This window comes from Phoca vitulina, unplaced genomic scaffold, assembly GCF_004348235.1.
Source record: "Phoca vitulina isolate PV1807 unplaced genomic scaffold, GSC_HSeal_1.0 scaffold84, whole genome shotgun sequence".
In the NCBI taxonomy this organism is placed as follows: Eukaryota; Metazoa; Chordata; class Mammalia; order Carnivora; family Phocidae; genus Phoca; species Phoca vitulina.
The window spans coordinates 1209721-1225873 of NW_022589787.1; the positions used below are offsets into that span (position 1 = coordinate 1209721).

The 16153-nt window shown below is 36.6% G+C and overlaps 1 protein-coding gene and 1 non-coding gene across 12 annotated transcripts in view; both read left to right on the forward strand.

Moving 5' to 3' along the window:
• LOC116626175 overlaps positions 1-16153 on the forward strand; it is a 222725-nt gene that overhangs the window by 81567 nt on the left and 125005 nt on the right. For all 11 annotated transcript variants that reach the window (XR_004298188.1, XR_004298189.1, XR_004298187.1 and 8 more), the window contains 2 exons: positions 8477-8539; positions 9669-9706. Coding sequence is in view for 8 of the 11 variants with exons in the window: in XM_032395376.1 (XP_032251267.1) it covers positions 8477-8539; positions 9669-9706 (101 nt within the window). In the remaining 3 variants the exon portion in view is untranslated. The remainder of the gene's footprint in view (positions 1-8476; positions 8540-9668; positions 9707-16153) is intronic.
• Positions 9159-9225, forward strand: LOC116626227. Its single transcript, XR_004298219.1, has one exon. It is a non-coding gene; the product is annotated as a small nucleolar RNA SNORD109A (small nucleolar RNA).

Genomic DNA, 16153 nt, shown 5'->3' on the forward strand with positions numbered 1-16153 from the left:
TATATCAAAAATAAGTTTAAATACTATGAAAGGATAGAATATGACTCTAAAAATGAAAAATAAAAAAGATTTTTTAAAAAATGGGATTGATAAGATGTTGGTTGAAAAAGCAAAAAAGAAAAATTCAAAAAAGAAAAAAAGAAGAAAAAGAAAATTAAAAAAATTAACATTGAAAGATTAAAGAATCATGGGGAAAAAAGCCATGAATTCTATGTGCAGTATTCCCCTAGTGCTGGAGTTCTGCCATTCTCATTGATTGGTAAACTTGGTCTTGGCTGGCTGTTCTTGCTGAGCTTCTGGGGGAAGGGCCTGTTGCCGTGTTCTCAAGGTTTTTGCCAGAGGTGGAATTGCCCTGCCCTTGCTAGGGGCTGGGCTAGGTAATCTGCTTGGGTTTGCTCTCGGGAGCTTTTGTTCCCTGCAAGCTTTCCATACAGCTTTGGAGGATGAGAGTGAAAATGGTGGCCTCCCAAGCTCAGCCCCAGAGGAGCTGAGAACTTGGGGCTCACTCCTCAGTGAGCCCCTAGAGAAAAGCAGTCAATCACTCATGTCTCTTCGGTTTCTGGCTGCACTCTGTGCTCATCTGGCCTGTGACCAAGCATTTCTATCTCTGGCACACGACCCCGTGTGGAGTTTCCAAACCCAGTAGAGTTCTGCGGTGTGCTTCCATGCCGCTCCTCCCGGGGGAGGAAGGGGAGTCTCCCCGGATCTGCCACTTGTTGGGTCCCTGCTGGAAGAGCAGTGGCCTCGCTGTGCCACGGATCACAGTTTATGGCAACCCCGAGCTGAGAGCCCACTCCTCCGCTCTGTCTCTGCAGCCGGCTTCCCCACTCTGATACCTGGGAGCTCTGCTGCACTCAGGCACCCCTGGTCTTTCTGTGACCCCGAGGGTCCAGAGACCACACTGTCCCAGCGAGGGTTCCACCCCCCCGCTTAGCCCCTGGAGTGACGTCCCTCAGTGGAGCAGACTTCTAAAAGTTCTGATTTTGTGCTCTGCTGCTCTGTCACTTGCCAGTAGCGGCCAACGGAGGCCCCCTCCCCCGCAGTCTATCCTCCCTAGTATCGCCCGGGATTCACTTCTCCGCACGTCCTACCTTCCAGAAAGTGATTGCTTTTCTGTTCAGAGAGTTGCTGCTATTCTTTTCTTTGATCTCCTGTTGAGTTCGTAGGTGTTCAGAATTGTTTGATCCCTATCTAGCTGAATTCCTGGGACCAGACAAAATTTAGGTCTCCTACTCCTCTACAGAGAATATTTATTTCTGGATTTCCGGAGATAAAATATTTCTAAGAATGTTGCTTATCTGCAAAGAATTGCTACTTCCCCAACTGACATTTGTGGGACAGTGGGTACCTATTCAGGAATGGAACCTCAAGATAAAATGCCATGATCTCATCTCCTTGCTGGGAAGTAATTATCATTTCACCTGTAATTGCAATTGCAGTGTCTACAAAGGGGAGTGGAGATTATCTGTGAAAACACTTGTGAATTGTGTACATTACTGAACACTATTAAAATGTAATAATGAAGATTGTCAACAGATGTGGCAAAATATTTGAAAAAGATATTATGTGGGAAATATGGGGAGAGGGAAAGTAAAAAGGGATCAGAAGAGAGGTGCACAGCATACATTGAAATCTAATAAATGAGAGAATGTGGTTAAGCAAATTTCTTTACTGGATTCTTCATCACTTTGAAGGTTTTGTTTTTAAAATATGAGGTGTCAACAATTTAATTATGATGAGCTATGATGTGAATTCTTACTTTTATTCTTACTGGGACTTCTTGAGTTTTTAGTTTCCAACAAATTTGAAAATGTTTAAGCCAATTTGTATTAATTTTTTTACCACTTTGCTTCTGGTATTCCAAATACATGTATACTTATATTTTTTTACAAGTCACTTACACTCTTTTTTTTCCCCTTTCTCTCTCCCTCCCTGTGGTTCTTTCCCCATAACTTCCATAGCTACAAGCTCAGTGATCTTTTATTACACATTATCTGCTGCTCATCCCATGTAGTATATTTTAAACTTTATATATTGTGTTTCTTTAAATCTCCATATGTTTGAATCAGGTCTGTTTTTGCATCTTATATTTTTATCTTTATGAGGTTCACCTTTCCCCCCATACTTCCAAAAACAAATGTATAATATTAATAAAAGCTGCATAATATGCTTTGCAAAAAAAAAGAAAAGAAAAGAAATGGTGCATAGTATTATCTCAATCTTTTTGTATTTGTTGAGGACTGTTTTGTGACTTAATATGTGACCTATTCTGGAGAATGTCCCATGTTTACTTGAAAAGAATGTGTATTCTGCTGTTTTAGGATGGAATGTTCTGAATATATCTGTTAACTCCATCTGTTCCGAAGTATCACTCAAAGATATTGTTTCCTTGTTGAATTTTCTGTTTAGATGATATATCCTTTGATGTAAGTCAGGTGTTCAAGTCCCCTACTATTATTGTATTATTATCAATGAGTTTCTTTATGTTTGTTATTATTTTATATAATTTGTGCTCCCATGTTGGTTGCATAAATATTTGCAATTGTTACATAGTTTTGCTGGATTGTTGCCTTTATCATTTCATAGTGCCCTTCTTTTTCTCTTGTTACAGTCTTTGTGTTAATGTCTAGTTTGTCCAATATAAGCATTGCTGCTCCAGCTTTCTTTTGACATCCATTTGCATGATAAACGTTTTGCCATCTCCTCACTTCCAAAGTGCAGGTGTCTTTATGGGCGCCTGGGTGGCGCAGTCATTAAGCATCTGCCTTCAGCTCAGGTCATGATCCTAGGGTCCTGGGATTGAGCCCCACATTGGGCTCCCTACTCTACGGGAAGCCTGCTTCTCCCTCTCCCACTCCCCCTGCTTGTGTTTCCTCTCTCGCTGTGTCTCTCTCTGTCAAATAAATAAATAAAATCTTTAAAGAAAAACCAAAGTGCAGGTGTCTTTAAGTCTAAAATGAGTCTCTTGTGGGCAGCATATAGATGGGTCTTTTTTTTTCCATTCTGAAACCCTATGTCTTTTTATTGGAGCATTTAGTCCATTTACATTCAAAGTAATTATTGACAGATATGTATTTATTACCATTTTATTACAATAAAATAATGTTTCTGGAGATTTTCTCTGATTTGATCTTCTTGTCTTTGTCACTTTTGGTCTCTCCACTCAGAGAGTCCCCTTTAATATTTCCTGTAGGACTGGTTTGGTCGTTACAAACTCCTTTCATTTTTTTTGTCTGGGAAACTCTTTATCTCTCTATCTCTCCTTCTATTCTGAATGATAGCCTTGCTGGATATAGTATTCTTGACTGCGTATTTTTCCCATTCAGCACATTGAATATATCATGCCACTCTCTTCTGGCTTGCCCAGTTTCTGTTGATTAATCTCCAGGTAGCCTTATCAGGTTTTCCCTTGTAAGGTAAGGACTTCTTTTGTCTTGCTGCTTTTAAGAATTTTTTATTTACCACTGTATTTTGCAAATTTTGTTACTGTTGGACTGCTTTTGCTGATTTCAATGGGAGTTCTCTGCCTCTTGAATTTGGATGTCTGTTTCCTTCCCCAGATTAAAGAAATTTTTAGGCATCATCACTTCAAATAAATTTTCTGCCCCCTTTTCTCTCTTTTTCTTCTAGGACTCCCATAATATGACTGCTATTATGTTTGGTGGAGTCAGTGAGTTCCCTAAGTCTATTCTTGTGTTGCATAATTCTTCTTTCTCTCTTTTCTTCAGCTTCATTTCTTTCCATTAATTTGTCTTTACATCACTATTTGTTTGTCTGCTTCTCCTGGCCTGCTGTTCATTTCATCAAGAATATTTCTAATCATATTTATTGCACTTTTCATCTTTGATTGTTTTTTTTAACTCTTTGATCTCTGTGGTAATGGTCTTCTTATATCTTCTATTCTTTTTTCAAACCCAGTGAATATCCTTATGATTGTTGCTTTAAATTCTCCATCAGGAATGTTATTCATAAGCTCTTTTGCTTAGATCTCTGGCTATGACCTTATCTTGTTATTTTATTTGGGATAACTTCCTCCATCTTCACATTTTGTCTAAGTCTCTGCCTTCTTCTCTATGTTAGAAAAGCCAATTATGACTACTGCTCCTTAAAGTAATGGCCTTATGAAGAAGAGTCATGTAGTGCCCAGAGCCTGGCACTTCAGGGAGTGTTTCTAGTGTGTGTTGTATGTGCTCTGCTGTTGCATTTTGGCTGCTCTGTCCTTTAGGCCAGTCATCTGCAGAGGTTCTCCTTGTCTGCTATGGGCAGTGTTTGGGCCCTGATCTGAATGTGGCAAGTTTTAACTAGGTGTGCTCTGGTCTGCTTGTGAAATAAGACCTGTCACCACCTCCACCGGATCTGAGGCCCTACAGAACTTTCTGGTGATGTGGTGTGGGCAGGGGTTTCTGCAGGTCTTTTGGGGAATGGGCCTGCCACACTGGGCCTGATGCATGTGGGACTGAGAAGGGCAGTCCCACTGGAGTGCAGGGTGGTGGGGCTTAATGCATGCAAGTTATATAGCTAGTGTCAGTGCTGTGCTGATTCCCAGAAGTGGCTCTGTGTTTATACTGAGGGGCTGGTGAAGGAAATGGCTCTGGCCAGCTCCTTTGTTTCCAGAGAGGTGTCTCTGTGAATAATCCTTCTCAGGGATGTGCTCCAAGAAGAGCAAATAATCTCCCCACTCTGTGCCCCAGGCTTTCTTCATACTGCTGTTTCCATACTGTCTGCCCCTGCATTTTTGCCTGCCTTCTCTCCAGAAGCATAGTGTCCTTGGGGCTCTAGCCCTGTCAAGTCCACTGACCTTTAAAACTCCAGTATTTAAGCCTGACTGGTTGCAAGAACTCACAAAATTCAACCCCTCTTATTTTTCAACCCAATGGCTTTGGGGAAATGTTTTCTTTGTGCCTTCCCCTGTGTACTCCTGTCTCTCTTGCCATTCTCTGTGACCATGCTCCCTCCCCTCTGCAGCACCTGCAATCCATTTCACCCCTAAACTATGTCTCCACACTTCCTACTTTCTTTGATGTGGCTTCTTACTACCCCCCCCTTATTTGTGGAGTTTGTTCTGTCACCCTTCAGGTCTATGTCTGGAGTATTTAAGAGATTGATATCTAGTTGCATTCATGGGAAGAGGTGAGACTAGGGTCCTCCTACTCCACCACCATCTTCCTTTACACAATAACTTTGAATTTTTTGTCAGGCAATTCATAAATCTACATTTCCTTGGGGTTAATTTACTGAAGCTTGATTAGTTTCCTTTGGTGGTTTCATGTGTGCCTGATTCTTGATTCATGATTTATGTAGACTAGCACTGATGTCTGTATATTTCAAGGAAAAAAACACCTCTTCCTTTCTTTATATACTGTTGTCAGTAAGACTCTCCTTCTAAATCCCCAGGCTAATGAAACTGTTTCTGGGATCACAGTTGAAGAGGGCGTGAATTAGGCCATGTGGCTGCTGCCATATCTACAGTCGGGTTCATGGTTGGCAGGCCTATTACTGAGGGTTCAGGCAAGCAAGGTTCCTGTTCTTTCAACAGATTGGTGGGACTGCCTCTGAGATCATAGTCAAAAAGGGCTAGGGCCAAGTCTCAGAGTTGTTTCTGGGTCCACAATCAAGTCTGTACATGGTGGGCTTATCATCAGGGCCTTGGAAGGTGTGGTTACTGTAGATTCCCTGTGCGGGCAGAACTTTCCCCAGACCATTGCAAAATGGGGTTGGAACTAAGTCTCAGGGCCACGTCAGTGTCCATAGACAAGACTGATGTCAGTGGTACTATTACCAGGAATGCAGAAAGGCATCACACGGCTCCTGGGCAGGCAAGGGAGGCAGGGCTGACTCTAGGCCACAGTATAGCAGAACTGGAGCCAAGTCTCAGGGCTATGTCAAGATCTACAGTTGAGACTAAAGTCAGTGGGCTGGTTACCAGGGGCAGAGATGGGTGTGTTTCCTCTCATGGGGGAAGAGTGACTCCAGACTGTGGCAGAACAGGACTAGGGCCAGGCCATAGGGCCACTTCAGTATTCACAGTCAGAGATTGGAAAACTACTACCAGGGACACAGATGGACATAGCTCTGCTAGGGTCCCTTCGTGAATGAGGCTGCTTTCAAGACCACAACCAAGCAGCACTGGAGCTGAGTGCATAGTGGGATGAGACTGTTTTCAGTCTGCAGCGGGGACCATGTTTAGTGAGCCCACCATTAAGGTATGGGCCTGCCTTCTCAAAGCAGCTTTCTTTAGTCTTGGGCCTGCTGGAGTTTCACAATCTCCTACCTGGATCCCAAAGCTCCCACAAAGGCACTTTTATCCATGGATGGCTGCCAGATCACAGTTTGTCTTGGGCCATACAAGCTAGGAATTTCCTACTTTGTCATTTTGTTCCATCTATTTAAAAAAAAAAAAAGATATTATAGTTTTAATTTCTAGAATTCCCATTTTGTTCATGCTTATAATTTCCATTTTTCTTATGAGATCTATTAACACATCTGTCATAATTTTCTATGCATTCTTCAGAATAGACTTAAAATATTTTCTGTGTTCCTCCTAAAATATGGTCATCTGCCATCAGTTTTAAGGATTATGGGTTACATTTTTTGCTTCATCTTGCCTCATTCTTTTTTGTACGTTGTACATTTCATGTAGAACAAAAGTGGAAACTTATTTGCACTGTCTTTTTCATTTTGTTTTAGACAATATGTAGTTGCTTGGGAGAAAGAATTATCATTCAAATTTCACCATAAGTCCAGTTTATCTGAAACTGAGGAATAGCTTTTATGTTATACCATCTGCCTATCCTTATAAGCACATCTGTATTTTTATTTGTGTGCATGCTATATTTATAAATCATAAATATTATCTTAACTCTTCAAATATTTTGCTATCTTGAGGAATTTTATTTGAATAATAGCACCTTCCTACTGTATTTTGGTAGCTAACCAATAATAATTGTTGCTAACTTATTCCTTTAATGGATGTAGTGGTTAATATTTTACATGTATTAATCAGATGTATTTATTATATCTATTTCTTATTTTCAATTATTTGCTGTTAATATTTGATACTCTTGCAAATAATAGTACATTAAACTGAATTCAGATGTTGGGAAGTCAGCCAGATCAGGAAAATGACAAAAATATTCTTTTTGTAGGGTATTTTTTGTAACTTCTGACAGGGAATATATTTGGGATAATAGTAATGAGGAATGGGTTTTGTTTTTAAAAATCTAGATATTTGGGAGCACTTACAGATTAACGAAGGCAAGTCATAGAATAGATTTGGTTTGTATGTGTGTGTATTGAAGTAAAGTTGCTCCTAGTGAGATAAAACAGAGAATGGTATAGGGTAATGATCTTATACTTTCAATATGGACATATATCTTCTCTCCAGGGACTATAGACTAAACAAATGAAAGTAGTATCACATTGTCAGATAGATCCTAACATAACTTAATATCTTTTAAGTGATATAACCTAACTTCACAGTTAACTCCTGATTCTTTTTTTTTTCTATCTTATTGAATATATCAGAATTAAAAACTCCCCCACTGCAATATCATTTTATGTATCACTCTAAAAATAAGGATTCTGGGAAGCTTCTGGAGTTGCCATTATAACCAGATTTACTAAAGTCCAGTTAAATGTCTACCTGTGCTGTTTTTCACTGTAAGCTAAATGCAAGTAGTAAATTGTTCAGAGCATTAGTGTGGTGTGAGGAATGCTTATTGGTTGTACTGGTCCTGTTTGGATCAAGAATAAGCATAAACATCTGGGGTTGCTGAAGTCCAGCTGAGTGGCCTTCTATAAGACAAATAAGACTCATGTAAAGTGGTATCTCATTGTAAATTAATGATGTATTATTCCTTGGCTAATTGAATTTAAATTTAAAAAATAAAATAAATTTGATTGTGGCAATGGTTGCACAATATGGCATTTACTAAAAATGATTGAATTGTATGCTTTAAATGGGTGAATTATATGTGAATAATATCTCAATATCTCAATAATACTTTAAAAAAAGCAAATAAGACTCACTTTTAGTACTGCTCAATTGATGAGGTCATCAATAATCCTCACAATACCTCTCATAATACCCCTTCATCATACTCCTCAGTAATCTCACAATACTCCTACTATGTTCTTTTCATTTTTCACATCACAGGGCATTTTTAACATCACAAGGTATTTTCAGTCTTTATTGGGTGGAATACAGCTTTAGAATTTCCCATTTTAAAGATAACCACTATATACTTATTTGAATAGCTCAGCAGAGAGAATTATTGGCCATTTGCAAAGTAAAGAACTCAGGGAGGAAACAGATGAATAAATGATATGACAGAAATGACAAAGGATCAAGCAAATGTGATGTTTGTGGCAAGGGATATCTGTATGATTAATTAAAATAGAACAAATGTTATGCATTATTTTTAATTAATTTAATGCATTGTCTCATCTGATCTATTTTTTTTATAATGTTTTGCAGGTCCAAAGCTAGAACAGGTTACTGTTTTTTTTCAAGTGAATAAGTTACTTTCAGGGAAGAAAGGTGAGTGGCTATCCTGGTGCTTTTGAAATAATGTATTTTATTACTAGTGATGTCAGTGCTTCAAATTCTGTGAGTTCATTCTTTCAGAAGCTTAAGAAAGAATATTTTTATGATAGATATTTTTCCCAGTGAGTGCCCCTAAATGGAACAAAGAGTCCCCATTATTGCTCCCTTTTTAAAATATCTTTTAAAAGTAACCTGAATATCTTTGGGGAATTATTCCCATATTTCTTTTTTTCACAATTTTGTATTGGATGAAAATAAACTTGTAGTGAAATTCAACTATGCTAACTACTGATATTTTTTAATCTTTATCTGAAATATTCACAACATATATGATCTACTCATATTATAATCAACCTTTATATTATTTTTGGTACCTCATTTGCTCTTTAAAATTTTTGTTGATTAAAGGTTTTTTTTTTTTTTATATTCCCAATAGATCTTACCTAATTTTATTAGAACAATCAAAGGTAGCATTTTTTTAATGCTACATATATGGGTCCCATTTTTCAGGTACTAAATACAATATCTACTACACACTTACTGTTCTTTATTCAAACCTGCACAACATAAGCCTGGCTATGGAAATGCTTATTTGTTGGGAGGGTGCTTGTCTGGATCAATGATGAGCACAACTGTCTGAGGATGCTGAGGGACTCATTCCAGATGTCAATCTGAGGTCCAGATGAGTGGCCCTCTACTAGGACAAATAAGACTCTCAGGGCCTGGCTGTCTTTAATGACCCCTCAGTGACAACATAATACCACTGTTAGCATGCTCTTTTTCCCAGAACAGGGCATTTATGTCTTATTTTATAAGTCACCATGCACCTTTAGATATGATCAGCAATCCAAGATTTGCTTCATTTTGCTTACTTTGAATGAAAGTTGTAGAAAGATACCGATATAGAGAAAAGATGTTCTTGAGTAACAAATGAGGGAATAAAAATGATTGAAATAAGAAGGAGAGAAGCAATTGTGATGGGTACTGAAATTCTCATTTGGGCTAAAAGAAGAAAAAAATGTATGCCCATATTAAATAATGACAATGGAACCAATTTTTTACTGCTGAATATTTTCTGATACTCTGTCTTTGTTTTTCTTTCTGTCATGTTGTGCTGAGATAGAAGGACTAGGATCAGGGCTTTTACTTCAGAGAACAGAGGTGAGTAACTAAACAAAGATCCTTTGAAGCTCATATGTTATATTCTGTATGCCAGGTCTTGAGGTCTCTGTGTGCATCTTTTCAGAAGCTTATTCAAGAATATTTTTATAATGTATCTTTTTCCTCATTGAGGCCTTAGTCAAGGTTACCTACATTATTGTATCCTCATAATTTGTTCTTTCATTTTGATTCTTTTCTGCTTTGATGGAAAGATGTAGACTATTAGAGAAATTTTAACAGTTTCATATTGGATCAAAATTATTATAGTGAAATCCAAATATGCCAAAATGTTATCAGATTTCTTCATCTGCTTAATTATTGAACTTTAAGAATAGAGACTCTATGATTCATAAGGTTTTTGTGGTCACATTGCATTATATTTCTGCCTCTAATTTAATCTTTGGGGAATGATGTGAATTGTTTCTCATTTTTGCAACATGGGACTTTGTATGTGAAATTTTGTTAGATCTCTTTAAGACCATTAAGTTTTTATATGATAAAAGTTGCAATAATTCTTTTGAAACACAAAACAGTTCAATTTTCAATACTGCTCTAGGCCTTTAAAAAGGATATTATGTTAGAGGTATTAAATGGAGAGATATGGAAATATCATATCATTATTATTTCTTACTAAAACTTGAAATACACATCCCTAAGAAAAGTTGTTTATATATTTCCTGGCAAGGTTTGTTGAAAATTGTGTGTTACCTGAGACCTAGTGGCTATTGCCTTAAGCATACGCAAAATTTTTTCTTGACAAAGTTCTGTCACAACTCTTATCAAGTAGTGCTTATTTTTGTATCCATTTATTATAATTTTTAAATTTACATTTATTATCTAGAACCATAGAAGGTGATTCTAAAAAACTGAGCAACTACTAATAGTCACAGATCAAAAAGGAAATTAGCTCTGCCAGATATTGAAATGAACTCTAGAACCTCAATCATTAACAACTTCGAACAGACATATAGCAGGAACGATAGGTCCTGTTTTTTATTTAAAAAGCATATTCTTACAAGCCCCTACTTGTATATTTGTTACCATTAGTAGATTCACAGATTCATGGAGTTGGTGATACTGTCTCAATCCATACAGTGTAACAGCACATTGATGCATAATATCTATGAAGTAAATTGTCCATGTTATGATGCTATATTATAGGACTCAGACATAGAAGAAAAATATAACTAACACAATAGAATCTTCCCTTATGACCAGCTCCAGCCCCTCCTCCCCAAATGCAACTCTTCTGAAAATGTATTTCACTTTTTTCTTCATTTTTTCTTTATAAAAATGTGATTATATAGTTTTGCTCTCTTTGTGACTGCATTTTCTCAAGATTCTTACTAGTTAGATGAACATTTTATTCATTACTGCAAGTTTTTTTAGTAATATCTTTTTATTTTGTATGTCTTTTAGATATTCATATTTTGTGTTATCTCCCATTCTCGATTAATCTTGGTAGGAGGGTTATAATCGTATTAATTAATTCAAATTATTTTTTGTTGTTGCCTTTTCCTTTTGTAAGTCTGCTTTTTATTTTGCTGATTTCTGCTCTTAACCTCTTTAATTTTTCTGTATTTATATCCTTCTGGATTTTTATTTGTCTATCTTCATCTGGCTTCTTGTAAAATACAATTTATTTATTTTTTTAACCTTCCTCAATTCTAATATATTGTTTTTCACTCTAAATTTCCCTGTAAGCACATTTTAGCTGCATGAGCACAAGTTTAGCATTTACATTTTTTCTATTACTAATATAAATATATTTTCTTATTTCTATGTTGATTTATTTTTGAATTATGGAATATTTAAAAGGGCATTGCTTAATTTCCAAAAAGTAGGGCTTTTTTTCTTGATCCTTATTAATGATTTCTAACCTAATTCCATATGATGGAAAAACATACTTTGAATTGATTTTATTACTTTTGAATAGTTTTGTAACTCTACAATGGTATAGGGTATGGCACAATTTAATAAGTATTCCATTTGCACTTATAATTACATTAATATATAATTATATTATTGTGGATTCAGTGTTCTATATATTCCAGTTAGTTCTATTTTGAAATTGCCTTACCTATATTTCTTGTATATTTACTAGTCTATGATCTGAAAATAAGTTACTCAGGGAAAGTCATGAGGGAGATAGTCATGGAGATAAGACACCTTGGTGGTTTCTGGAATGCTTGTAATATTTTTATATTGATCTGTGTCTTGATTAGTTGTTTTGTCTGGACGGTGAAAATTTACTGAGCTGTACAATTTTCATGCATAGACTTTTCTACACATGTAACATATTTTAATAGAAAGTTAAAAATATCCCATCAAATTAGTCCAAACATTAGCTAATACATTTCCTAGGAATAGTGTCTAATATTGATAATATGTTACTTGGGATTTAAGGATTGATGTCTTCAGGATAGGTCGAGCATTCTCTTCTAAATGCAGACATTATCAGTAAATCATAACATTACACTGACAGTCATACCAAGATAGATTTTCATTAACAATCACTTAAATACTATTATTAATTTCAAAGCAAAATTTGTATACTAAGATTCAGATGTTCTGAAAAAGCCATTGTCTGGATCAATCATAGTTTCTATAAAATTTTTATTATAATAATTTATATTCTGATAACACATGCAAGGATGACAATGAGAGAACAAAATTTATTACACTGATAAAAAAGTGTTCCCATAAAGAATTAATCAGGATAAGCTTCCATAGTGGGAATTTTTAAGGTTCAAACATTATGTGTGTTTCTTTTCAGGTAAGTTTGAGAGTCATATTTGGTGTATGGGTTTTTCTTTTCATTTGTTTTAGTGCTGGTAATGCATACTTGAGAGTGAAAAAATAAGAAAATAAATATAAAGGTATAAGTTATGGTACCTGAATGAGGTAGTGAATTAATCACACAGGATACAGAGAATTTTAATTTAGCATAATGTTTACTTAGCTTTATAGAAGTGTGTAGAATGGACATTGTCATCTCACTGAAAGATCTAATAGTTACTGATACACAGTTTTGTTTCACACTGACCACACTATGAATATTTTATGACTTATTCATATGGGAGCCTAAGGGTGTGTGTATGTGTGTGTTGTGTGTCAGAACTTGATACAGAGAAACAAGAAAATCTGGTTGTTAGTATATATGGATATGGGGTCATGTTGAGTCAGACTTACATATCAACCATGCCTTACTCAGCTCTGGAGTGAGCCTACAGGTCATGCATTCCAAGTAGAGATAGCAGGTTAAAGTCTTTTCACAATTAGGGTCAACATAGAAGCAACAGCCTGCAGAAAGGGAGGGAGATCTGTTTATACTGATTTCAGAATGTGTTGGGAGACTTCTCTGGAAACAAATGAGCTGGCAGGTGACATTTTCCTCCCCCACCTCCAACATAAAAACAAAGACACCTGGCAGGGGTGGGGGGGGGAGTAGCACTGCACAGACAATTGCTACCTAACCAGCTAGCAGCACACCCTAACCACAAGTTCTCTGAGAACTCACCTATCCCAAGCCTACTGGCCTCAGCCCTTAGCTCAGCACAAATTTTGTGAAGGCCACATACAGCCTGCCTAGCCATTGATTCTGTGCCATGCCCAAGGAGTTAACATGATTCAGGGGATCTGATCAAGGACTAGAGGCTCAGTGCAAATTTTGCTAACACTGGCCCCTGCCCCCAAGTCCTTCTGCTGCCACGCCCCCTCAGAGCTTGCCTGCCTGGGTCTCACTAACATCACAGAGAGGAAGCACAGCCCACAACAAGCAAAGAGTCAGTACAGAAGTCTGAACTGAAAGGAAAAGTAACTCAGATACAAAAGCAGGACACAAGCAACACACATAGGAGACTGAACTGAAGTGTTGGGTTCTGGTGAACAGGAGACAGACACTGCACTACAGGGGACTACAGGACCTCTTCTTCACAAAGCCACTACTTTCAAGAGAAGGAGACATAGCTGAATTTCCTAACACAGAGAAACAAACACAGAGAGGTACACAAAATGAGGATAGAGAGGAGTATGTGCCAAATGAGAGAACAGGACAAAATCACAGCAAGATGTATAAGTGAAAGAGAAATAAGTAATATGCCTGATACATAATTTAAAGTAATGATCATAAAGATACTCACTGGACTCAGAAAAGGATGGTGGACATCAATGAGATACTTGACAAAGAGATAAAAATAAAATATCAGAGATGAAGCACTCAATAAGTGAAATAAAAATATAATTGATGGAATAAATAGTAGGTTACAGGAAGCAGAGGAAAGTATCAGTGACCTGGAAGAGAGAGTAATGGAAAACAAGCTGAACAGGTGAGAGACAAATATTGCATAATGAGAATAGACTTAGAAAACTCAGTGACCTCATTAAGTGTAATAACATTCACATTATAGGGATTCCAGAAGGAGAAGAAGAGAAAGAAAGGCACAAAATATGTTTGAAGAAATAATAGCTGAAAATTCCTGAGTCTGGGGAGGGGAACAGAGATCCAGATTCAGGAGGCATAGAGATCCTCCAACAAATTTAACCCAAGGAGATCCACACCAAGGCACATAGTAATTAAATTGGCAAAGAATAATGATACAGAAGAATATTGGAAGGTTGCAAGAGAAAAGAAGAGAGTTACATACAAAGGAAACCCCATAAAACTATCAACTGATTTTTCAGCATAAGCTTTACAGGCTAGGAGGGAGTAGCATTATGTATTCACAGTGCTAAAAGGGAAAAATATGCAGCCAAGAATATTTTATCAAACAAGGCTATCATTAAGAATAGAAGGAAAGATAAAGAGTTTCTCGCCAAACAAAAGCTAAAAGAATTTCTGACCATTAAACCAGCCCTAAAAAAAAAAAAAAAGAAAAAACGGTTAAGGGACTCTGTGAGTGGAAAATAAAAACCATAAGTAACAGTAAGAAAAATAGAAAGTACAAAAGCAAAAAAAAAAAATTTATATATATATATATATATATATATATATATATATATATATACACACACACACTATATATGTATGTAGTATACCAGTAAGAATCACTTAAGAAAAGCACAAAATAAAAGGATGTAAAATATGATACCAAATACCTGAAATGTGGCAGTGAAGGGAGTAAATGAGTATAAAATTAAACAACCATAAGCTTAAAATAGACTGCTATATGCAGAAAATGTTATATAAACAGAATGATAACCACAAATCAAAAAACAGTAATAGGGAAAAATAAAGAGTAAGAAATCCAAGTATAACACTAAAGAAACACAGCAAACCATGAAAGAGAGAAAGAGAAGGATAAGAGAAAAACTACAAAAACAACCAGAAATCAAGTAACAATATGGCAATAAATGCATATCTATCAATAATTACTTTAAATGTAAATTGACTAAATGCTACAGTCACAAGACATAGGGTGTCACAGGGGGTATAAAAACAAGAATCATCTATATTCTGCCTACAAGAGACTGTTTTACACCTCAAGACATCTGCAAATTAAAAATGAGGAGATAGGAAAACATTTAATATACAAATGGATGTCAAAAAAAAGCCAGAGTAGCAAACTTATATCAGACAAAATAGACTTTAAAATAAAGTCTGTCTTTTTGTGTCTTCTTCAATTTCTTTCATGAGTGTTCTGTAGTTCCTAGAGTATAGATCCTTTACCCCTTTGGTTAGGTTTATTCCAAGGTATCTTGGGGTTTTTGGTGCTATTGTAAATGGAATCATTTCTCTCATTTCTCTTTCTACAGTTGCATTGTTAGTGTATAAGAAAGCAACTGATTTCTGTGCATTGATTTTGTATCCTGCCACATTACTGAATTGCTGTATGAGTTCTAGTAATTTGGGCATGGAGTCTTTCGGATTTTCCACATAAAGTATCATGTCATCTGCGAAGAGAGAGAGTTTGACTTCTTCTTTGCCAATTTGAATACCTTTTATTTCTTTGTATTGTCTGATTGCTGCTGTTAGGACTTCTAGTACTATGATGAACAATAGTGGTGAGAGTGGGCATCCTTGATGTGATCCTGATCTTAAGGGAAAGGTTCTCAGCTTTTCCCCATTGAGGATGATATTTGCTGTGGGCTTTTCATAGATGGATTTTATGAACTTGAGGAATGTTCCTTCAATCCCTATACTCTGAAGAGTTTTAATCAGGAAAGGATGCTGTATTTTGTCAAATGGTTTTTCTGCATCAATTGAGAGGACCATACGGTTCTTCTCTCTCCTCTTATTAATGTATTCTATCACATTGATTGATGTGCGAATGTTGAACCACCCTTGCATCCCGGGGATAAATCCCACTTGGTCGTGGTGGATGATCCTTTTAATATACTGTTGGATCCATTAGCTAGGATTTTGTTGAGGATTTTGGAATCCATATTCATCAGGGATATCAGTCTGAAATTCTCCTTTTTGACGAAGTCTTTGCCTGGTTTAGGAAT